Here is a 25,819-nt window from a genome sequence, read left to right on the forward strand (position 1 = left end):
ACTTATTTCAAGATACTTTAAAATTTCCTCCTTGTACTAGCTGCACTGCTTCTAATCCAGCTCCTTGCTAGTGTGCCTAGAAGCTAGCATGTAATGGTGCAAATGGTTGTGCTGTGGCCACATATATGGGAGACCTGGATGGAGTTCTAGGTTTCTGGCTTATGCTTGGCCCCATTATGGCTATCAGTACAATTCGGGGGAATTAACCAGTGGGTGGAATATCTTCTTTTCTTTATGTTTTTCCCTCTCTCTTTTTCACTCTGCCATTCAAATAAATTAAAATGAGTCTTGAAAAGTTTTCCTTCTAATTTCCTCCTGGATCCATTGATTGTTTAGGAGTAATTTGTTAAAAGATGGTCTCAACTGGAGGCTGTTATCTTGAGTGAAATAAGCCAATCCAAAAAGGACAAATGCCATGTATTCTCTTTGATATAAGGCAAAGTTCATGCAAAATAGAAATATAGGTAAACAAGTATATACATATATTCTCATAGATTAATTGTATAATGGAGACTAGAATACTGGGAAGTGAAGATACATTGCAACAGGCATCTCTAAAGTCCTTTAAAAGGAGGTCCTCCAATGAAACTGTTAAATATACCTTGACATTATGATTCTAGATTTTTAATGTCTAAAGGTACAGTTCCTTGATACACTTAACTAACAGAGTGTTTTCTATTTGTGACTGAAGTACTATGCCATTGTAATAATATGGGGGAAATGGTGTGAGGGGAGAATAGAGAAAGGAGTAGGGGAATTGGGGGCGGGAAAATCCCTGTACCTAAAAAACCACATCATGGAAAATAATAATAAAAATTTAAAAAATCTGCCTTCCCCCCCAGATTAAATCCTTATAAAGGAGTAATTTGTTTAATTTCTGTGTGTATGCAGTTTCCAAATTTTCTATTGTTACTGATCTCTAGCTTTATTGAAAAGACATTCAATATGAGTTTTTACTTTTAAAATTTTTTGAGCCCTGTTTTGTGATCTAACATGTGATCCACCCTAGAGGACATTCCACATACTGTTGAAAACTTATTTCCTATTGTTCTTGTATGCCGTGCTTCATAGTCATCTGTTATGTCCAATTAATCTAGGGTACACTTTAACAATAGTGTTCTTTTTGATTTTGTGTTTATATGATTTCTTCATTTTTAAAAAGATTTACAGATTTTTATTGGAAAAGCAGACTTGCAAAGAGGAGAGATGAGGGAAAGATCTTCCATCTACTGGTTCACTCCCCAAGTGTCCACAATGGTTAGAGCTGAGTGGATCTGAAACCAGGGGCCAGGAGTCTCTTCCTGGTCTCCCACATAGGTGTAGGGGCACAAGACCTTGAGCTGTCCTATACTTCTCTCCTAGGTCACAAGCAGGGAGCTAGATAGGAAGCAAAGCAGCCAGAACATGAACTATCACCCATATGGGATCCTGGCACCTGCAAAATGAGAACTTTAGCCACTAGGTTATGGTGTGGGACCAATAAGAAACTATTGTTACTATGGGAGAGAATCAAGATGGCAGAATAGGGTAAGGACACGTTTAAACAGACAGAGAAATATTAGCCAGTGTGAGAATCAAGATGGCAGAATAGGATAAGGACACTTTTAAGCAGACAGAGAAATATTAGCCAGTGTGAATCAGAGAGGGCACACTCCAGGACACAGGAGAGGACAGAATGACAGCAGAGGGGCACCTGGAGACTGACAGGCACGGGAAAGCAGTGGACACAATGCTGTGGTGTGGCAGTGACCAATACCCCAGGGGCATTCAGCAAGCCATGATCTGAACTCCACCAGCAGCCGGAAATCTACCAGCAACAAGGTGGGAAGGGGTGTTCACTGGGAGCTCAGGAGGTGAACCCAGACAAAGAACTGCACATCCTGCTGGTCTGTTTGATTTGACCAGGAGCAGAGACAGAGCAGCAGGCCTGAGATGGGCAGTGCGGGAACAGGGTGGATTTCACAGCCCAGTCTGCCCCCAGAGTCAAATAGTCAAATAGTCAAATAGTCAAAAAATTCTTTGTGTGTGTAGCAAGGCAAAGGTTATGGGACAGGACTGTGCACGCACTGACCGGGGAGTGAACTCATTTCTGGCTCAGTAAACTGCAACTACGTGACTTCCTACAGGTTCTACCCAAGATAAAGCAAATGTGAAGAACATCCCAGTAAAATAACAACAGAAGATTAAATCAATGAAAAACACATTGTTAAAATGACGGGACCAAATTACCACCCATTCATATTAACCCTGAGTGTAAATGGCTTAAACTCAAACGTCATAGGTTAGTAAACTGCATTAAAAAATGAAACTCATCTGTTTGTTGCCTACAGGAGACACATTTTACCAAGAAAGATCAGCACAAACTGTATCATGGATTTTGATTTTTTTTTGTTAGCTTCATCTCTTCAACTGAGCAACTCATAGATCATAGAGTAGCATCATTTTCTTCAAGAAGATTCTTGATTTTCATTTCTTCAGTGACACATTAGTCATCAGTAGCATGTTATTTAACTTCACCTAAGCTGTACCCTTCTGATTTTCCCATGACATTAGCAGGTAGCTGGAGCAGCTGGGACATGAACCAATCTAGATAGTGGAAGCTGACATCACAGGTGGTGGCTTAACTTGCTACCCCCAGTACTGATGAATTCCTAATTAGTGTATATTTTAGCTGAAGAATTTATTTTAGGTTTAAAAAGTTATTTTGGTTCTACTGTGAAATGTCTGAAACAGTCTTACTTCTTCCCTGCATTCTCTTGAATTTCATTGTTTTGTTAACTGTTTTAAATTTCATCAGAGATTTGAAATTTTCAGGCTCTGGTAGTTTGTTTCTGACACCTTCCTTTGTTTTTTCAAGGAGGTCAAGGTTTCCAGGGGGCTCTTAATCCTTGATGGCATATGATATTATTATTTATTGAAGGATTAGTTACTTTTATCTGCAGTATACATAATGTTGGTCTTCAGTGGTTGTGGTTCTAAGTAGTGTATTGTTTTCTCTGAGCCTGTAAACACTTTAACTACTCCATCGCTAGGTGGTACACTAAGTTGCAATTTTCCACAGGTCCAAAATCATTGCCTGAGTCTCTGAGAATGCCCTGAGTTCGGATTTGTTGGAATGCTATAGATGTGCTGCCCAGAATGAACTGTAGGACATTCATTAAAAAGGGTCAGTTGTCCTTACAAGCCCTCACTCCCCTAAGGTCAAGAAAAGCCCAGATGTTTACTCTTGAGACCACAATCCTGCAGTGCTTGTTCATACTAGGAGCACATAGCCCACTGAGACCAGCATAGCAAAGGAGTAGCAACAAGGCCCATAGTGTTACGGGTTGTGTGCTTCTGAGATGGACTCGCACTGCAAGGTCACTATAATTATGCACAAGTGATGCTGGCTGAATGGTAAGGCCATTTAACTGGGACCACAGTTCTTTACTTGGCATCAGTACAGTTATATGTTTTACCAGCCAAGTCTCAAGACACAATGTTGTGTTTCCTTTCTATCTGTCCAAGATTGGAGCAAAGGTGATAAAGACAATCCCATGCCATGAATGATCGCATAGATACTTGCTGCCCCCCACAGACCAGACACAATTAATGTCCAAGCAAGTCTGTTCCAATTAGGGCATATATTTCTGACCGAAGCTGGGGGCAGTTAGTGGGTGAGTCTCTGAGCACTGTCCTGAAGCGAGAGTGATAAGCCACCATTTTTAGCTTTTTTGGGGGGTGGGGGGACAGCCACATTGGTCTCCATAGTGGCTACACTAATTTATGATTTCACTAACAAGGGTTCCCATGTATCTGCATCCTCACAAGCAAGTTTTTTAAAAATATTTTTATTGGAAAGTCAGATACACAGAGAGGAGGAGGCAACAGAGAGGAAGATCACTCCCAAAGTGAGTGCAACAGCTGGTGCTGAGCTGATCCAAAGCTAGGAGCCTGGAACCTGTTTGGAGTATCAAGAAGGTGCAGAGTCCCGAGGCTTTTGGCCGTCCTCGACTGCTTTCCCAGGGCACAAGCAGGGAGCTGGATGGGAAGCAGGGCCTCCAGAACATGAACTGGCACCCATATGGAATCCCAGTGCGTTCAAGGCAAGGACTTTAGTCACTAGGCTACTACAACAGGCCCCAGCAGGTTTTAAAAATTTATTTATATTAAAGCCATTATAGCTGGAACGAGATTCTATTTTGCTGTTCTTTTTGTTTATGTTAGTCTGTTGATTTGTGAGAGAGTGAGGGCTTTTTTTTGGGGGGGTCACTTATATTTCTTTTTTTCAAAAAATATTTTATTTTATTTGAAAAGCATAGTTAAAGAAAAAAGGAGTGACAGAGGTAAAGATGTTTCATCTGTTGCTTCACTCCCCAAAAGTCCATAATAACCAGAACTGAGCTGATCTGAAGTCAGGAATTCTTCTGGGTCGCCCATGTGAGTTCAGGGGTTCGAAAACTTCAGCCATTTTCGACTGCTTCCTCAGGCCAAAAGCAGGAAGCTGCATGGAAAGTGGAGAAGCCAGGATAGGAACCAGTGTCTATATGGCATGGCAGTGCAACATGTAGATGCTTAATCCACAAGGCCATGGCCCCTGCACGACAGGAATTCTATGACTGAGAAACAGCTTGTCAGATTCTGTACCTTTTTAGTAAGCTTTTGCACGCATACCAGGCCCCGGGCGAGGCGGGAAAAATCCGGGTCCTACACACCCTCAGGGACCTACTGCGCAGGCGTGTTTCTGCACATCCTGTGCGCGTGCGCCACACATTCCCGCGCCCGGCGCTCATGCCGGACGGAGCGCATTTCTGTGGTGTGGATGTGGGCCGCGGCCTGGGCCTCCACTGGTGGGTACCGGGCCACCCTCAGGCGCTGAGCCTCCTTTAGGTGCCAAGCCTCTCCTGGTGAGTGTTGAGCCTCCAATGGTGGGCGCCGGGCCTCCCTAAGGTACTGATCCTCCCTCAGGCACTGAGCTTCCCTTAGGTGCCAAGCCTCCCCTGGTGGGCGCTGCCTCCCCTGGTGGGCGCCGGTCCTCCCTTTGGTGTCAAGCCTTCTCTGGTGCCGCCATGCCTTGTGCCCCGTGTCAGAGGCCAGCCCTGGAGGCAGTGGTCGGTGGATGTTCGGGGCTGCGCAGGGAGGGCCGCGGGCTGTGCCGAGCAAGGACTTCGAGCTTGGCGTGTTTCCTGAGGGCCGCTGGCGCCATGTGCTTGATGCCGCGGGGCCAGGGGCGCCTGGACACGTGGGGCTGAGGAGCCGGCGGGTCGTGTTGGGGCCGGATTTATGGGGCCGTGACACTGTTCTAATTTATGGGACCGTGACAGTGTTGGGGGGACACAGAGGAAGAAGCGTGTTGGGGCCGAGTTTATGGGACGGTGACAATGTTGGGGGTGGCTGAGGAGGAAGTGTGTTGGGGCCGAGTTTATGGGACGGTGACAATGTTGGGGGCTGCCAAGGGGGAAGCGTGTTTTGTTGCTGTGGGAGAAACGTTTGTAGGTGAGGAGGAAGTCTGCTTAGCAGTGGTAAGGGCCAGCTGCCACGTGTGGCCTTTTGTCTGGATGATCTGTCTGCAGTGCAGTTGAAAGCCCGCTTTTTGTATTCAAGTGTCTGTAGGTGCAAGAATTGCTTCCCATATAGGGTGGTCGTACCCTGGGGACATATACTTAACTACTATGTCTTCCTGAATGATTTGCATAGTCTGGCACTTTATACAGTGGTCGCTGACCCCAGCGTTATGGTTTTGAAACATTGTGGGGCCATGGTGTATGAGGTGCATTGGTTTACACGTCACTGGCCTCAATGCCGGCCTCCATGAAGAACCTGAATTCCCGTCTTATTGTCTCTGCTTCCCAGTCAAATCCCAGCTAATGTAGCTGTCATGGTAGAGGAAGGTGGCTTGAGTGTGTGATGCTCTGTCACTCCCCTTGGAGTCCTGGGATGGAGTTCTGCCCTGTCATATCACTGGCCATGCTGGCTGTTTGGGAAAGGCATCAGGCTAGGCAAAATCTGCTTCTGCAACTCACCAATTCTTAGTCGGCCTTTCTTTTTAAAAGTATCTATTTTAAAGATTCATTTATTTTTATTAGAAAGGCATATTTTCAAAAAGTAGGAGAGACAGAGAAAGTTCTTTGATCTGGCTGTTTGCTCTCTAAATGGCCGCAACTGCAGAAGCTGAGCTGATCTGAAACCGGGAGCCTGGAGCTTCCAGGTCTCCGCATGGTTGCAGGAACCCAAGTCCATGAAGCATCCACTGCTGCTTTCTCAGGCCATCTCAAAGAGCAGGATGAGAAGTGCGCAGCCAGGCACAAACTGGTGCCTATATGGGCAGCCGGCACTTGAGGGTAGAGGATTAGGCTATTTAGCCACCGTGGTATTCCCTGTAAGTCTGCCTTTACAGTAAAGGATCTTAGAAACCAGTAGGAACTCAAGTGTAAAGGTATGCAAGTTTTTCTTCCTGAACCCACGATTGTGTTTATTTGAAAGGCAGGTGCAGAGAGACAAACAACAGAGTTTCTCCCATCTCCTAGTTCAATCCCTGGTTCCACAAATATCTGCTGAATTCTGTCATTCTGAGTATAAACTTTAAAAAGCATGTAAGTTGGGTCCGGCAGCGTGGCCTAGTGGCTAGGGTCCTTGCCTTGAACGTGCTGGGGTCCCTTGTGGGCGCCGGTTCTAATCCCAGCAGGTCTACTTCCCATCCAGCTCCCTGCCTGTGGCCCGGGAAAGCAGTCCAGCACGGCCCAAAGCTTTGGAACCCAGCACCCATGTGGGATACCCAGAGGAAGTTTCTGGATCCTGTTTTTGGGTTGGCATAGCATTTGGGTTGGATCTTCCTTTCTGTCTCTCTTCCTCCTCTCTGTATATCTGACTTTCCAATAAATAAAGAAATCTTAAAAAAAAAATAAAGAAAAACTTCTGCGCCTTGGGCCTGACTCATTAACAAAACAAAACAAAACAAAACAAAACAGGTAAATTTAATTAATAATTTTTCTAATTACATGATTTAGAATCATCCAAAAGCAGCAGCCTTTTTAAAAAAAAAAGATTTATTTTTATTATTTTTTTATTGGAAAGGCGGATATACAGAGAGGAGAGACAGAGAGGAAGATCTTCCATCCGATGATTCACTCCCCAAGTGAGCCCAATGGCCGATCCGAAGCCAGGAGACTCTTCCGGGTCTCCCACGCGGGTGCAGGGTCCCAAAGCCTTGGGCCATCCTCGACTGCTTTCCCGGGCCACAGGCAGGGAGCTGGAAGGGAAGCGGGGCTGCCGGGATTAGAACCGGCGCCCATATGGGAGGCGAGGACCTTAACCACTTGCGCCACCGCGCCAGGCCCAGCAGCAGCCTTTTTGACAAACAATTTAAGGGTGCATTTGAAAATCCTGAATCCCATTCATGAGCAAGACTTTACATTCTAGGCTGCTCTGCTTCCACGCCACTCCCAGCAAAGATATGCTTGGGAAGGCAGATGAAAACAGTCCATCTAGTAGGGAGGGCAGGGGAACACGGTCCATCTACTTGAAGTTCTCCCTACCACAGGTGCACCCTGAATGGTGTTGTGCGGTCTGAGCTCAGGCCTGGCCCGGCACTGTCCTTTGAGGCCATTTTTGCAGGATCTCTCTCTGTCACTCTGTTGTGGAACTCAATCTCATATATGTAGAAATGTCCAAGGAAACTCACACAGACCCAAGGAGATAGACAGCAATGTGAACTCTGCTATTTGTCTACCAAAATCTATGCAGTAGATATTGCTGTGCCAGGCTAAAGCCAAGTGTCACAAGGCTAAGCCAGGTCTCTGAGCTCTGGACACATGTCCCACTTGGTTAGTCACCACCTGCTAACCTCATTTACTGTGTATTGTCAGGAAGCTGATATCAGGGAATTAGCCAGCTCTCAAGGCTTAGGATAAGTCCTTGTCTGTACAATCAAATAACAGAGCTAGACTTGGATTCTAAGTTAGATATGCAGCACAGCAAAAATGAGACCTTGTAAATTGCAGACATTTTTGGAGTTTGGTAGGCAGGCACAGGGTGGGGCAAATAACAGCAAGCTCTTTGTCTCCTAGCATGCAGGTCTCTCCCCCAGTACCTCATTATGGGATTCTGCACAGTTAAAATTTCCCAGAAGACGCCTATGTTTTACTATTTTCATCTGTTTTAGTTTTGTTCAATACCCTGTTTGTTTCCGGACTTTCCAGGTCTCTCTGTCATTTTGACTCAAGTAAAATAAAATTTAAGAATCATTAATATTTAAGAAGGCATTGAGACAAAGGGAGACAAATGGATGTGTAGAGAAGTACCTCCCACATGCCGGCTCCCTCCAAATTTGCTTAAAACAGTGCTGGACCATGCAGGAGCCAGATTCTGGGATCTTCACCCCAGTCTGGCACTTGGTAGCAAGGACCTAGTCACTTTTGCCATCACGTGCGTCAGTGTGTGTGGCCAGGGAACTGGAATAGGAAATGGAACATGGATTCAATCCGAGGCCCTCCAGTGTGGCATGTGGCATTCTACATAGCATGTGTCTTGTTGCACCAAATGCCTGTCCCATAGCTTCAGGTTTTAGAAAGCACAATTTTGGTGCCACTGTTGTGATGCAGTGGTTTAAGGCTCTTGTCTGCAATGGACAACTGTTTGGATAAGCATGGATTCCAGTCCTGACTGTTCCATTTGGCATGTAGCTCCCAGCCAATGTACCTGTGAAAACAGGGGAAAGTGTCCTGAGTGGATGGCTCCCTGTCACCTGCCTGGGAGACCCTCATGGCATTCCAGCCTCCTTCCTGGCTGTGACCCGGTTGTGCTGGCCATTTTGGGAGTGAGCCAGGCCATTTGAGATTTCTCTCTTCCTCACTCTATCTCTGTAACTCTCCCTTTCAGATAAAAAAAAATCTTTTTAGGTTTTTAAGATTTATTTATTTTTATTGGGAAGTTGGATATACAGAGAGGAGGAGAGACAGGAAAGATCTTCCCTGTGTGGAGCGGGGTGCCAAAGCCACTCCCAGGAACAGGAAAGCCTTTCGCAGGATGGTGGCTGGCCCAGGGCCAGGAGGCAGGGTTGGTTTCCACAGCAGGTAAATAGGAAGTCACAGGGATAGGCTGATGCCCTTGTTGCGATTATGTCATTGCTACTGGCCTGTCAGGTAGTGCCAAGTGGACCCAGGGGGAGAAGTGATTGTTGGAGAGTGGTATAAAAGCAGCCGCTAAAAGCAATAAGGGGGAAGGAATCAGAAGAACGGGGCAGCAGAGAGGGGTAGAAAAGCTAAGGCATACAGGGAGAAAAAGCAGAAAGCGGTACAAAAGCAGTAAGACCTACAGAGCGAAAAGTACAGGAACAAGAACGGGGAAAAGCATAGAGAGGGGTACAAAAGCAATAAAGCCTGCGAGGAGAAGAACAGGGAGAAAAGCAGCAGAGAGAGGGCTAGAAAAGCAGCAAAGAAAAGCTAAGACCTTCTGGAAGAAAGGCTAAGACCTACAGGGAAAAAAGCAGCAGAGAAAGCCTATAAAAGCAGCCGCTTTTGGCAAAAGGGGTCCGGTTGTGGTTCTGGCTTTTCCCAGACCCTCAAGAGAGTGCCTTGTTATTTAGTGTTGCTGTGGGTTGCTGGCTCTTCCCTCTACTGATTCACTCCCAAAGTGGCCACAACAGCCAGTACTGAGCCAATCCAAAGCCAGGAGCCAGAAGCTTCCTCCAGCTCTCCCACGTGGGTGCAGGCTCCCAAGGCTTTGGGCTGTCCTCAAATGTTTTCCCGGGTTGCAAGCAGGGAGCTGGATGAGAAGTGGAGGCTGCGAGGACTCAAACCGGCACCCATATGGAATCCTGGCTCATGAAAAGTGAGGACTTTAGCTGCTAGGCTATTTCGCCAAGCCCCTCAGATAAATAATCTTAAAATCAATCCAAGGAAACAAATCTTATGCTATAAAAATTTTTAAACTCATAGCTATGTTTTGAAAGTTGACAAAAACAGTAACACAGGAACCTTCTAGCTGCTAGAACATTCCTCAAATGCCAGCAGTATTTATTTACTTGTGCTCTGTTATGTTGGATATTAACTAAACCATGTAAAACTAAATCAGTTAAGTCTATTATTTTATACCCTGAAAAGGGGACTAGCTTTGTGGCACAGGTTGTGAGATCTGAAACCTGCAAATCCTGCATCCTGTATGAACAAGAATGTTCCATTGTGGTCTGCTGCGTTTCCCTGGCAGTTCCCTGCTAATGTGCTTGAGAAGGCAGTGGGAGGCAGTGGGAGGCAGCCTCACTGCCCACACACATGTCACCAGTAGGAAGTTCTGGGTTAATGCTGTGGCCGGGCCAGCACCGTTGTAAGGCTGTTTGGGAATCTTCCAGAGACGGCATCTAGGACCCTTCACTCATGTGAGAGACCTGGAAGGAGTTCCTAGGTCCTGGTTTTGGAGCAGCTCAATTCTGGACATTGTAGCCATTTGGGGAGTAGTCCAGATCTGTTTTTCTGTCTGTATTTGCTTCTCTAAATCTGATCTGTCTTTTGAATTAAAAAAAGTAAATCTTTTAAAAAATTACTACTTTGTGGTGTTTGTGCTGCCATCCAAGATTTAGGATTATTTTTCTAGCTGTGTGAAGGATGTCATTGATATTCATTGTTGATGTTCTTGGCGTTTTGATAACAGTTGTGTTAAATATCCAAATAACTTGAATAATACAGGCATTTTTCATGTCTTCTTCAGTTTGTGTAGTGGGTGTTTTGTGATGAACATTGAGGTAGTCTTTCATATGCTTGCTATAATCAGTTGCAAAGGGGGCTAGTATTGTGCTTAAACCAAGTCCTGTGATACCAGTAACCCATAAAGGAACGCTAATTTGAATCCTGGCAGCTCCACTTCTGATCAAGCTTCCTCTAATATGCCTAGGAAGACAGTGGAAGATGAATGAAGTGCTTGGGCACCTGCTCCCAAGGTGGGAGACCAGGGGTAATTTGACTTCCTCAATTCCTGTTTATAGGACTTTCATTTTGATCTCTTGTCCTTTTGCTATGGTCAAAACTTCTGGTACTCTAGAGAGCAGTGACAGTGGACGACTTTGTGTTAGTCCACATCTTAGGGGAAATGATTTCAGGTTTCCCCTTGAAATCTGACGCTGAGTGTGGGTTGCTGCATGTAGCCTTCATTATATTAAGATGTGTTCTTTGTTATACATAATCCATTTGAGGCTTTCTAAAAGTCATGAATAGATGTTGAAATTTGTTGAATGATTTTTCTGCATCTATGGAAATCATGTGTTTTTCTTTCATTCTGTTGCTGCTATAGATTATATTAATTGGTTTGTGTGCTAGTCAAGGTTGCATGAGTGGAATAAGAACCACTAGACCATGATGCATGATCTCTCAGATGTGTAGTTGTATTTCAGTTGCTGGTGCTTTTGTTGCCAATTTGTGTGTATACTCAACAGAAAAATTAGTATATAGTTTCTTGTGTTCTTGTCTGGATTTGGAATCAGTATAATATTGGCCTCTTGTAATTCATTTTGAAGTATCCCCTCTCCATTTTAAGGAGAAGTTTGAGAAGAATTGGTGCAATGCCATCTTTTAGTTTTAATTTACTTACTTATTAGGTGCTTATTAATCTAGCTGAGGTCAGAACAATTTTATCTTTTAAAAAATCAACCTTTTAGAAGTATTCCTTCATTCATTCATTTGAAAGGCAGACAGAGAGAAATCTTGTACCTGGTGGTTCACTGCCCAATAGCTAAAACAGCCAGGGATGGGCCAGACTAGAGCCAGGAGCTCAGAACTCCATCCTGTTCTCATAAACAAGCATATGGTCTCGTACCATCAGCGGCTGCTTTCCCAGGCTCTTCAGCAGCTGTATAGGAAGTTCAGTATAGCTGTAATGAAGGCATTCAGATGTGGGATGCGGCCATCCCAAGTGCACTGGAACTCCCACCCCTAACATCCACTAATTAATTCCGCTTGTTAAATCTTTAGTTTCCATTGCATTTATTTCTAGTCTAATATATATTTTAAAATTGTACTTAAGATTTATTTTTAAATATTTATTGCACTTGAAAGGCAGATTTGGAGAGAGGAGTGAGAGACAGGTCATCTGTCCACTGGCTCACTTCTGATCATACTGTGAAGGCCAAAGACTAGCTAATGCAAAGCTGGGAGCCTGGAGTTTCTTGTGGGTCTCCCACATGGGTGTGGGGCTCAAGGACTTGAAGAATCTGCTGGTGTTTTCCCGTGAGAATTAACAGAGCTGCATCAGAAGTGGAACACTGGGAGCGCAAAGTGGCGCTCTTGCGTAATGTGAGCAGTGTAGAGAATTAAACAGATTGAAGGAGACACAGAGAGATAAACATCTTCCAATACTGATTCCCCAAATGGCTGCCACAGACAGAGCTGATTCAATCTGAGGTCAGCAAGCAGGTACTTCTTCTGGTCTCCAATGTGTGTGCAAGGGCCTAAGGATGTTCATGAGCTATTCCTGCTGCATTCCCAGAAAGGCCATAGCAGGGAGCTGGATGGGAAAAGGAGCAGTTAGGATTTGAACCCGTGACCATATGGGTTGCCGGACGTGTAGGCAGAAGATTAGCTTGCAACCTCAGGGTGCTACCCCATAGTTCAGAAACTAAAGGTACAGGTATTCAACCCCCAAATATGAAGTAGAGCATACGTTTCAATTGCGTATTGCATAGTCCATGTAAGCGGGATTCTGAAGATTTAAATGAATGAACGAATGAATGAATGAATAATTTAAATCCAAAATTCCTGAAGAGGAATTAAGGAAGCTAAAATCATAAAAAGTGGATACTCAGATGCTATTCTATCACAGCAGGGCAATTTTAGACCCATAAGGCAGTCTATAGATGCCCAGTTCATGCAGCAAAGACAGATGAGAAAAACAAACTATGGCGCAAGCTTTTGCACGCATACCAGGCCCCGGGCGAGGCGGGAAAAATCCGGGTCCTACACACCCTCAGGGACCTACTGCGCAGGCGTGTTTCTGCACATCCTGTGCGCGTGCGCCACACATTCCCGCGCCCGGCGCTCATGCCGGACGGAGCGCATTTCTGTGGTGTGGATGTGGGCCGCGGCCTGGGCCTCCACTGGTGGGTACCGGGCCACCCTCAGGCGCTGAGCCTCCTTTAGGTGCCAAGCCTCTCCTGGTGAGTGTTGAGCCTCCAATGGTGGGCGCCGGGCCTCCCTAAGGTACTGATCCTCCCTCAGGCACTGAGCTTCCCTTAGGTGCCAAGCCTCCCCTGGTGGGCGCTGCCTCCCCTGGTGGGCGCCGGTCCTCCCTTTGGTGTCAAGCCTTCTCTGGTGCCGCCATGCCTTGTGCCCCGTGTCAGAGGCCAGCCCTGGAGGCAGTGGTCGGTGGATGTTCGGGGCTGCGCAGGGAGGGCCGCGGGCTGTGCCGAGCAAGGACTTCGAGCTTGGCGTGTTTCCTGAGGGCCGCTGGCGCCATGTGCTTGATGCCGCGGGGCCAGGGGCGCCTGGACACGTGGGGCTGAGGAGCCGGCGGGTCGTGTTGGGGCCGGATTTATGGGGCCGTGACACTGTTCTAATTTATGGGACCGTGACAGTGTTGGGGGGACACAGAGGAAGAAGCGTGTTGGGGCCGAGTTTATGGGACGGTGACAATGTTGGGGGCTGCCAAGGGGGAAGCGTGTTTTGTTGCTGTGGGAGAAACATTTGTAGGTGAGGGGGAAGTCTGCTTAGCAGTGGTAAGGGCCAGCTGCAACATGTGACCTGTTTATCTGGATGATTTGTTTGTTTTTATGGAAAGACAGATTACACAGAGAAGCAGAGACACCAAGCAAAAGATCTTCTCTCTGCTCATTCACTGGCCCGATGGCTGCAACGGCCAGAGCTAAGGCAGTCTGAAGCCAGAAGTTTCTCCTACATTTCCCAAACAGCTTCAGGGTCTTAAGGCTTTGGGCTATCCTCCATTGCTTTCCCAGGCTACAAGCAGGGAGCTGGTACAAAGAGAAGTTACCCAGGACAAGAACCGTGGCCCAAATGAGATGCTGCTGCTGGCAGGCAGAGGATAAGCCAGTTAAGCTCTGGCTTATCCTAAATGAAATAATGGTTTATGAGCTATAAGGGAAAAGCAAAGAGACAGGCAGGAAAAGGTCCTCCATCTACTGTTTCTCCTCCCCAAACTTTTGAAATAGGTAGGGAATAGGCCAGACTGAAGGCAGTGCAAAGAGTTTAATTCAGGTCTTTGGGGTCTGGGGCCTTGTCTCACCTGCTTGAACCATCAACTGCTGCCTTCCTCAGGAAGTTGAACTTTGCAAAGTTCTGGGATTCAAATACAGGGTTTTTTTTTTTTTTTTTGACTAGGGTTTGACGTTTTTTAGAAAAGATGATTTGTATTAGAAAGGCAGATTACATTTACAGAGAAAGTGGGAACCAGGAAGATCTCCCTTCTGCTGGTTCAGTTCCCGAAAGGCTGCAACAGCTATTTCTGAGCGGATCTGAAGTCAGGGTCAGTAGCTTCTTCTGTATCTCCTATGTGGTTGCACGATTCCAAGGTTTGGGGCCATCCTCTACTGCTTGGCCAGGCTAGAATGATAGTGGAGCAGCCAGGACATGAAACCGGTGTCCCTGTGATATCCAAGGATGTGCACAGGGAGGATGAAGCCTTGGCCCTGAGTGCAGGAGTTGGACATTTATGATACTGTGCCTGCTACAACAAATGTGCATCCTCATTTTATCTTTTACAACCCAGTTTAAAACAGTTTTTGCTGGCAGACTGGTGTACTACATAGAGTGTGAGAGAGACAAAAAGAGACGCAGCCACTCGGGGTGATAAGCTTCCAAGGAGTGGCCATACATACTGCTGTTCCTATCATGTTAAAGGTTAACTTGAGACGTCTATTAATTGACACAAAATGCAGTGCCTTTGATTTAAAAAAAAAATAAATCTTTTAGGATCATAAACAAAAGGAAGTTAAATGCAGCGAAAGAAAGACAGGTATTTCCCATATGTTGTTCCCCTCCCCAAATTTCTAAAACTGCTAGTGGGGGTCATGCAGAAGCTGGGTGCCACGATCCAATCCCAGGCTCCTTTGTTGGAGGCAGCAACGCAATTGCTGTTGCCATGACATGCCACCATGCTCAGAGTGTATGGGGAGAAAGTTGGAACTGGCAGTGAGCCTGGACTCAAAGCCAGGCCCCCTAGTGTAGGATGTACATCCCAGTAATATGTGACTTGCTGTCCCCACAAGTGTATCTTGACTATCATTCACCATAAATAGATTTGCTGTGCTTCCTCATAGGTTTTTTTCACCTTCAAATTCATCTGAGATTCTTTTCAATAGCTTTACTAAAAAACTTCTAAATATTTTTCAGACCAACCATATTCACATTTCCTTAAGCTTAGTATTTGCCTTTCACTTCAAACTTCCAGCGAAATTAGGCCAGTTTGTCTTTAAATTTTATCCAAGTGTGTGTGTGTGCGTGCGTGCATCAATATGGGGCACGTGTTTTGATTTCTTGAGATGCATTGAATAGTTCAATGCTGTGAAAGTATTTTACATGCTCATTTGCCGTCCATGCTACAAAGCAAATGTACGAGGACAGCTGGATCAGCAGAGGAAAGATCCTGAGGGAGTAGCAGGTACAGTAGCTTACTCTGGTGCATCTACACCCCTTGGCCAGGCGGGCTGGCTGCCAGCGTGGCCTACTGCCCCTGCTCCATCACCCACTGGGGCTGTCCTCTCTTTCCTCATCCCCGAGGATCCCTCCCATGCAGACAGCTGCCAGCCAGCAGCAGCTCCCCATTGATACCTTGGCAACCATACTATACCCTTCTCATACATCTTTGAGTATTTGATTACTGGGACATCAGATACAGGAAGTGAAATTCATGGCTGCTTGTTCTCACACTCTTGTGGTTAAATTTGATACAGGAATAACTGAAGTTAATGGCCAAAGATGAATCTGCAGATTTGGGATACAGTGGGACAGGAGTGATGAGTGATTCAGGGGTATTCCAAGAAGCGACTGCAGGAGAGCTGCATGCACACTTAATGATGTGTGATGTACCAGAGGAACCTCGTAACTCACTTAAGCATCTGTTGGCAGATGAAGCTGTCTCACCAATCTAAACACTGTAATCATTCTCTTAGGAAATAGAACAGATCTGGAAGCACAGAGAATGTTACCCAAGAAGATGCCAAACACTGCTCTGGAGCAAATGGCTTGTTGTTCCTTGCAGTAAGCATAGAATCCTGGGAGAATAGAGATGATTTACTTTAGGCTGCCAGGAAAACCTATCAAAACAATCAGGATGGAACACTGCATGTCTGTTATAGAGCACTAACCCTCAGCCCCGCAGGGAGGCCAGCTAAGCTGTGAACCTCAACCCCAAAGAGAAGGCCATTGTGGCCATTTGGGGCGTGAACTAGCAGATGAAAGATTCTCTCTCCCTCCCTCTCTCCCTCTCTGTCTCCCTGCCCTCCCCTTCCCATCTCTCTCTCTCTCTTACTCTGCCTTGGAAATAAATAAATAAACATATAAACCTTTCTTTAAAAGCCAGAATAGTTGTCTTGCATTTCATAGGTACAACTCTGAGAAGTTCAGCATCCTTCCCTCTCCCTCAAATCCCCACCTCCGTTTCATTTCCTTTCATTTTTGCAATTGAATGCTTTCAGTTTACTTTATAATCATTCATTGAATGCAGCACTCACCATAATGTTCACTAACAAACGGAACGCCATTGATCCACAGGAACATGGACAAGCAAAAAACTATTCAAGTTACAAGATGTCAGTTTCGTTCTTGCTCATTTTTGTATGTTTATCTTTTGGGGACTACTATACCATACTTTACCCATTTTTATCCATTGATGGACATCAGGGTTGATTTCATGTGTTGTTTTTGTAAGAATGTGATTGGCTTTTCATTTATTTTTTTTATAGATTTATTTATTTATTTTAATTGGAAAAGCAGATATACAGACAGGAGGAGAGACGGAGAGGAAGATCTTCTGTCCTAAGATTCACACCCGAAGTGCCCACAGTGGCTGAAACTGAGCTGATCCGAAGGCCAGAACCAGGAGCCTTCTGCGTCTGCCACGTGAGTGCAGGGTCCCTAGCCATTGGACTCACCTCTAGTACTTTCCCAGGCCACAAACTGGAAGCTAAGTGAGAAGTGGAGCAGCCAGGACATGAACCAGCGTCCATATGGGATCCTGACTCATGCAAGGCAAGGACTTTATCCACAAGGCTACAGCACAGTGCCTGACTCCATGTCTTAAGTGTTGTGATTTGAGTTGCTCTAAACATGGGGTGTATAAATAACTCTCTTGTATGTTACTTTGTTTTCTCTTTAGTAAATTTCCAGGAATGGGATGATAGGTAGATCTATTTTCAGATTTTTGAAGAATCGTCTATCTTCCATAATGGCTGTACTAGTTAAACATTCCACCAATAGTGTGTTAGGTTACCCTTTTCTTCACATTACCCCAAGCATTTATCATTTTTGGATTTTTGGAGGACAGTAGTTCAGAGATCAGTTGATTTTAGACAGAGATCAGTTGATTTTAGATAGGTGGGCATACTTCTGGGCTTTCTGTGATGTCACATGGGCCCATATCTGTATTTCTGCTAACCCTATGCTATACAGCCAGAAAAGTAGTGATACTAAAATGACAGGAACATAAGGGACAGAACCAAAGAATTTTTGTCTGGTGCAGGAGTGTCCCAAATGTAGAGGCTACCAAGTTTGCTACTGCCACCATTGCCCAGAAGCAAAGACCCAGAGAGACGGTGCTGGTTGTGTCTTGGTTGTAGGAAAGCAAGTCACTACCTAAATATCAAGAACTGGGTTTCTTCCCTGAGATATGGACAGAGTCTGCATGCATCTCTAAGCTTCTGAGCTGCCAGCTCAGGGAGTAGGTGCTGATACAGTCTGCTCATAAATGGTTTAATAATTCCAGGTCCAAGCAGCCAGCTTCCAGCTGTGGGCCGTACTTGTTGTCACCGTCACTGGCTGGCCAGCAGGATGGAGTCTGGCTGGTGAAGTTGTAACATCAAGAGCTGACAGCCACCAAGGTTCCTCCCCAGTCCGGGGACGTGGTGAGTGCTTCTTTTTTTTACCAGCTCTTCTGGCTCTTCAGTACCATAGAGGCACGGGCCTCCACCATCCTAGCCTTCTCACTCTATTCCTGAGTGTTGGCTAGTGCTTACCCTCCAGTTTACTATCTTCCTGGAATACCTGGATTTAGTGGGTGGAGGTGAAAAGGGCAAACCAAGGAGTGTGCATTTCTTAGGAGGCCAAAAGAGCCTTAAGATGAATTTACACTCCAACACCTGAGGTACTAGGCAGTGTCACTCAGCTGTTTCACCCTGGTAAGAGACAGTTGTCGTCATGGCGTTGGGCAGTCTGTGAATGTGTAAGTTTTCAGGATGACAGTTCCGGGGCTTTGCTTTGGAAGAGATGTGGAGAGACAGAACTTTGGGTGAGGCCAGTCCTCAGGGCTTCTGAAAGGGAGAAGCCACTTCTTTGACCGTACCCCTCCATGTCTTCCCAGGCTGACTAGACAATAAGATGGATGCCCTTGTGATGAGGGATAAGCCTGAGAAGACCCTTCCAGAGGAGGCAGTGTGCAGCATCTGTCTCGACTACTTCAAGGACCCTGTGACCATCCACTGTGGGCACAACTTCTGCCGAGGGTGTATAACTCAGGTGTGGGGTGTGAGTGATGAGAACAAGGATGAGCTAGAAACCAAGCAAGAGGAGGAGGAAAAGGGTGAAGAAGACGACGACAGGGAAGAGGTTGTGGGGACCAGTGCAGGGTTGGAAACCCAGAATCAGAGAAAATTATCTGAGAGTGGTTTGGAGGAAAATGCTAAAGGTACCAGTACCTATGGCACATCCACTTGGGACAGCATAGATGATTTATTGGCGGATGTTGAAAAAGATGACGGAGATCACGTGGGGGCCAGTGCTTGGTGGGATACCAGAAGTGAGGGAAAAGTGTTTGATAGTGACTTGGAGGACTTTGAGCACAACAGTGTCAATAGCCAGTCCAGCTGGGACAGCTTAGATTACCTGTTGGAAGATGAAGATGAAGAACAACCTGAGGGGTCCAGTACAGGATTGGAAACCAGGAATCGGGAAGAGTTATCTGAGAGTGGCTTGGAGGATGTATCTGAAGAGACCAGTTACAACAGCGAGTCCATCAGGGATAGCATAGATGACCTGTGGGAGGAAGAGAAAGAGGAGGAAAATATGGAGTTGGAAGAGATACAGGAGGGCTCCACGGAAGTGAATGAGGAGAAAATCCTGTGGGAGGAAGAAGAACAGAAGGATGAAGAGGAGGAGGAGGAAGAAGAACAGAAAGAGCACCTGGCCCCTGGCCCCGCAGTACCTGCCTGTTCAATGCCTTGGAGGCTGTTCACCTGCCCTCAGTGCCGAAAGAGATTTTGTCAGTCAGGCTTCCGCCCCAATGTGGAGCTCGCCAACATGGTGCAGGTGATTCGGCAGATGCAGCCAACCTCTGAGCATGGGGGGCCTGTAAATGAGAACATGTGTCCTAAGCACCAGGAAGCCCTGAAGCTCTTCTGCACCGTAGATGAAGAGGCCATCTGTGTGGTGTGCCGCGCATCCCGGGGCCACAGAAAGCACAGTGTGGTGCCACTGGAGCAGGTGGTGCAGGCATACAAGGCCCAATTGCAGGAGCAGCTGGAACCCCTTAGGAGGCACCTGGAGGCTGTGCAGAACCTCAAGGCCAGGGAGGAGAGTCGTTTGATGGAGGGTATGAGCCAGATGAATGCACAGGTGGCACATGTGTCCTCAGAGTTTGGGCAGCTGTCTGGCTGTTTATCCCAAGTGCAAGCTGAATTGGAGATAGGGCAGGCACAGGTGGAAGCCGAGCGCCTGTCAGAGCTGACCACCAAGCTGAGCTGCCTGCTGGCTGAAGTCCAGGAGCGGAGCCAGCAGGATAGCCTACAGCTGCTTCAGGAGACTCTCAGGAAGTGTAGAGAGGTATGGGAACAGCTCCCACATTTCAGCTTCCCTGTCCAGAGCAATCCTGCTGGTGATGGCTGCATTACAGATGCCATTGTGAGAAAAATGAGCCTAATGTTCTCAGAGGTTGCAGGGAGGAACCAGACACCAGATCTTGGCACAGCTCCCCAGGCCCCAATGATGTCTGATAATTGCCACAACCCACCCGATGGACAGACCACAGGAGGTTACTGATCACCACACAAGCTTTTTTCAGCCCTCAGCCCACTGCTGTGTACGGCAGGGGTGGGGCTAGGACTTTTTTGTGTGGCTACTACTATTTTGGAGGTCAAAGTGCAAGTGTTCGTCATGAATGAACCCATCATAAGGGCAAGGTGGACTGTGAGAGGACATCGGTGGGTACTGGTGGTATCCTCTCCTCACTTGGTGATGGAAGCTGAGGACTTCACCTTCACGGCATCCCTGCTACAGCAGCTAGTGTGGTGTATTTGCACCAGTGTATAGAGATTAACACATCAGACATTGCTATATCCAAGTCATATATCCCGGCACTTTGGCATGTGTCTGGACTTTGTGCATGTGCGTCTAGGCTTCTACGGCATGGAGACTCACCTGCCTGTACACCGCTGTGCCTTGCTTTCCTAGGCAGCGATGTCTGTTCTTTCATTAGGTGCTCTGCAAAGTCACCTCCACTAAGCTCTGCCCTTGATCAGTCTGCCATCTGCAGGGGCTCTGCAGTCGTCATTGTTGCTGTAGGGGTCGGGGAGGATGACCCATGCGTTTAGATTCTCATCGCATGCTCCACTCCAACTGGTTTATTGTTGGTGCCTTCTTTTGGCTCCCCCGCACTCCAGGTCCATGCTTCTTTCTAGCACCATAAATTAACCTCCTGACCTCCGGTTCAGCCTTCTCAGCTGCTGTGTCTGCCCAACATCAACATACGTGCCTGTGAATGAGATCATCTCTCTGGTTTTCCCTGTCTAGGCCAGCTCAGGCCTCAGTAGGAAAGTAGGGGAGTTTGTGATTTTGTTCCTTAGCTTCCTTTTCTCCCACTGTGTTTTAAAGCCCGTATCAGTCCTGAGGCTGGAAAGTTTGAGCAACACCTGTGTTATTCCTGTTCCAGCTCTGCTTTTTGGTGCTAAAGGACTTGGAGGCTGTTTAGAGGAGGCAGGCTGTGCAAAAGGGTAGAACTGGCTAAGGAATTCCCTTCTTTCCTTGGGAAGCTGAAAAGATTCTAGGCTTTCCTTCCATCCACAGTTTCTACTGCCATAGACAACCAGAACTTCACTTCAGTGGCACATCTGGAATGGTCGATATCACTGAAACCAAATAACATTGTACAACACGGCAAGTTCTGTTCTCCTCCTTCCTTTTTGTATGAGTTGTACCTGGGAAGAAAGCTCATCCCAACCTGCCCCTCTGGATGTACCCACTGCCTTGCTCTTTTTACCCACCTGTTCAGGCTGATTGCTTTTCCTAATTTACAGCTCTATTGCTGCTTTTTAGTTCCTGTGGTTTGTTGGACCCTGTCCCTGAAAAAGAAATACATACAACATAAGGTAGTGAGTGTGCAGAAATATACAGCACCACACTCACTATACAGCTTTTCCAATGTCCTCCCTGCCTCCTCTTTCAACCTAGTGAACAAGCACAGCACTACACACTAAAGTGCTCTGCAAAGGGGCTTAGAAAAACTCAGTTCTAAACACAATTTTCTACCACTTTTTAGAGCTGTTTGTAGGTGTCCAGCACGATCTTGTAACAAGCCAGTGACATGGCTGCCGTTCTTACCTCAGCAGCTCCACTTCTGATCCAGCTCCTGCTCATGGCCTAGAAAGGCAGCAGAGAATGGCTCTAGTCCTTGGGTCCCTCTGCCAATGTGGGAGACAGGGAAAAATTTCCTGGTTCCCAGCTTTGGATCATCTCAGCTTTTGCCATTGCTCCCATTTGGGGAGTGAAGCAGGTGATGGAAGGGCACATTTTCTGTCTCCTTCCTCTCTGTAAAATCTGCATTTGAAATTAACTCTTTAAAAATTTGTTCACAAAGATGAAATAGTATAAAATACAGCAAGAACTAGGGTGTCTCATTGCAGTGCCGTGGGTTAATCCACCTTCTTGTAAGGCTGCCATTCCATATGGGCACTTGCTCTGTAAGTGTACACTTGGATCAATCAGGACAGATGTAACCACTGAGCACAATAAAATATAGAGGGATTTGATCATTTTCCCTGGCCATTTTACAATTCCTCTTTCCTCACTCCCAATCCTTGGGAACCACTAACACATGTTCTGTCTGTAATTTTCTGTTGGTGGAATACCCTACACGTTAGGATGCTCAGTGTTTGGTCTTTTAGATTTGACTTCTTTCATTTAGCCTACCCCATTTTGGGTCCATTTGAGCTGCAATACGCATCACTGAATGCATACACTGAGCGGCATTGTTTCACATGAATTTCACTTTGTCCTTTAGCAGTTGTTCAACAACTGGGTGATTTCCACGTTTGCCTGTTACAAAGGAAGTGTCTGTAAACATTTGAATAGGAGTTTTGATGAGTGCGTAAATTTCTCTTGAAAGTCTCTAGAACTCTATAGGAGTAAGAAGACTGAATCATACCATAAATAGAAATGTTTTTGAAAAGTTTCCTAACTCATGCAACGTCAAAGCACAGTTGTTTACATTCCGGATATTTGGTGTGACGTTTCCAGATAAGATTTTCCAAAGTTTTCTTACATTATGCACTCTGCTCTTCAGCTTTGAAGTATATTTTACAGAGGGGCACTTTTTCGTGTAGTAAACTTAATTGATGAGTGGTCCAAGTTGTAAGTTTCTGATTTTTGTATCCTAAGAAATCTTTGTAAACCTATGTCATAGAATTTGACAATTTATTACAAAAGCTTTATAATGTGGAAAAGTTTTATAACATGGTGCATTATGATTTAATTCCTATACATGTTGTAGAATAATGTTGGTGGTTCATTCATTTTCATGCTCGTGTACCACTGTTTCAAAACTGTTCTTACAATAAAATATATTTTCTGAGTGAATTGTCTCAATACCTTACTAGTGAAATCAACACACACCTACCAAGTTTGAAGAGAAACTTCTTTATTTAATTTGAAATCAGTTGGGATTAAAGGGAAGAGACAGAGAACTTCCATCAGCTGGTTCACTCATGTGCCTTGCCACGTCAGGAGCTTCATCTGGGTTTTGGTGTCAGGTAATGCTGGCAGTCTAAACTGTGCTGAACAGTATGATCTCCGATTTTCTTGAGAATTTTAGAGAAGTGGCATCATTTCTTCAGCCAGTGACTGGTAGAATTTGTCCGGCAGCCTCTAAATCCCCGCAATGACATAGTTTTTTGGAACATGCTGGGACTGAATAAAGAATCCTGGCTGGCGTCAATGCTGAGAAGTAGTCTACCATCCTCGTCTCTTCCTCTGGTTGCAATGTGTCTGTTTCCTTCAGTCAGGCCATTAGTGTTCGTGCTGAGCCAGTGTTGTCATTAGTTGGGTTCCAGAGCAGGGAGCAGCCCCTGTAGGGGAACATGGGGGAGCTTCCCTACTAGGCCACAGGTTCCCCTGAGGGCACGACATTCAGGACAGTGTGCAGGCCAGGCATAGCTAGTCTACGCTACTACACGCACCAGAAGCAGCTGAAACTGTAGGCGGGCTGTGTCAGGTGACTCAAAGCATCCATCAGCTTGCGCAAGACCTGAGGCTTGGAAAAGACTCTGGAGACTCCCTTACTCGGATGCAGCTCTCACTGGTGAGTGGGAGAGGTGGGGCTATGAGTGGGCGGGTCTGGGCAAGGCATGCATGTGGGTGGGTCTGCAGGATGACCAGACTGGGCTAGGTTCCAAAACCTCCTGGCACTCTTGAGAGTCAAAATGGGTGTGACTTATAGCTCTATTCTTCCCAAGCTGTGGTCATCACTAGTGCATGTTTATATAAACAGTTGTTTAGCTTCTACTTGTGAAAAAGAACTGGTTACAGTTCATGAAAACATAGAGGAATAAGCGAAGGATGCTGCAAAGGAGCACAGTGACTGCTCCTTGACTGTGTTTGGCTGATGCAACATAACCCAATGTCCTCAGTTCTATCCATTTTGCTGTGAGCGTTGGCATTTAATTGTTTAGGCAGAATAACATCCCATTGTGTACATATTAAGTTTTCTTTCTCCACCCATTCATTTTTTTTTTAGAAGTTGTGGATGTTTGAGTATTCAGTGTTTTTTTTTTTTTTTAATTGGAAAGTCAGATCTACAGAGAGGAGGAGAGACAGAGAGGAAGATCTTCCATCCGATGATTCACTCCCCAAGTGAGCGCAACGGCAGATGCTATGCCGATCCAAAGGAACTTCTTCCAGGTATCCCACACACGTGCAGGGACCGAAAGCTTTGGGCCGTGCTGGACTGCTTTCCCAGGCCACAAGCAGGGAGCCGGGATGGGAAGTGGAGCTACCGGGATTAGAACCAGCATCCATATGGGATCCCAGCGCGTTCAAGGCGAGGACCCCAGCAAATAGGCCACGCCGCTTGGCCCCACCCTTTCATTTATTGACAACTAATTTTACTTCATTTCTTAGCTGTTGAGTATCATGATACAATGAAGTGAGGAACACGCCTATCTCTTTGATATGCTGATTTAATTTCCCAGGGACATATACCTAGAAATGGGAAAACCGGGTTGGTTGTAAGATAGATTTCTTTTCAGGTTAGGGATGAATGCCCATATTGTTCTCCTAGTGGCCAATTTACATTCCCTTGAAGAGTATCAGAATTCTTTTTTCACCCTGTCCTCACCAGGATTTGTCGTTTTTTTGTGAGTCTATTGCTAAAAGAATACACAACAAGTTCATCTCTTAGGAAAAATGTAATTCTGACTTTCTTGAGGACAAAAAAAATGTGAAAGATGAAAACCAGCCACAGTCCTCTGGACAGATTTTTGGCTAAGTTATAATTAACACACAGTATTCCCTACCTGCAGGATTGAAGACAACACACACAGCATTGCAAGCGAAGTATGTTGTTTCTAAGAGTGTGCATGATCAGGTCGGTAATATGAAAATGTTATTATGAAGAAGGCATATTTTCTATTGGGTCACTTAAGATACTCCCACAGCACAGTCCAAAGGAAAACCACATATATCAAGACCCTCATGAAACTGTAACCTTGAACTCAATCTGCACGCATCTCTAAGCTTTTGTCTGCATCTGAGCTGCCCAGGGCTTAGGTTCTGACACACTCTGCTCAGAAATGGTTTTAACAGGGTCCTGAGCAATGGGTCACTGGCTAAATCCTCGCCTTGCCATCGCCCAGATCCCACATGGATGCCAGTTATGTCTCAGCTGCTCCACTTCCCATCCAGCGCCCTGCTTGTGGCCTGGGAAAGCAGCAGAGGATGGTCCAAAGCGTTGGGATCCTGCACTGCCTGGGACACCAGGGAAAGGGTTCTGGGTCTGCATAGGCTCTAACCAGCTGACAGAAGTTCTTTCTCTGTGTCTCTTCTCTCTGTAGATTGACCTTTCCAATAATTCCAGGTCCAAGCGGCCAGCTTCCAGCCATGGGCAGTCCCTGTTGTCATCATCAATGGCTAGCCAGCAGGATGAAGTCTGGCTGGTGAAGTTGTAACACCAACAACCAACAGCCACCGAGGTTCCTCCCCAGTCCGGGGACGTGCTGTTTTTCTACCAGCTCTCCTGGCTCTTCAGTACCATAGAGGCGTGGGCCTCCACCATCCTAGCCTTCCCGCTCTGTTCCTGAGTGTGGCCTAGAACTGACATTTTGCTGTCTCCCAGTTCTCTGACTCCCTGAGACACAGGGCACAGGTGTGTGTGTGTGATAGAGAGGGTGCGAAACCATTCCAAAGGAGGGAAGTCGGGAACGAGGCTA

General features: G+C 46.1%; 1 protein-coding gene across 1 annotated transcript; it reads left to right on the forward strand.

Annotated features, from left to right (window-relative positions):
* Positions 1-18,506: 18,506 nt before the first annotated feature.
* On the forward strand, positions 18,507-25,690 carry LOC121171167 (E3 ubiquitin-protein ligase TRIM41-like). The gene is made up of 3 exons (XM_041002702.1): positions 18,507-19,050; positions 19,228-19,946; positions 25,595-25,690. Exons 1-3 carry the CDS (start codon positions 18,507-18,509, stop codon positions 25,688-25,690), a joined length of 1,359 nt encoding a protein of 452 aa, XP_040858636.1.
* Positions 25,691-25,819: the final 129 nt, after the last annotated feature.

The sequence above is a fragment of the Ochotona curzoniae genome, unplaced genomic scaffold, assembly GCF_017591425.1.
Source record: "Ochotona curzoniae isolate NIBS_2020 unplaced genomic scaffold, NIBS_Ocur_1.0 contig_1274, whole genome shotgun sequence".
Taxonomy (NCBI): Eukaryota; Metazoa; Chordata; class Mammalia; order Lagomorpha; family Ochotonidae; genus Ochotona; species Ochotona curzoniae.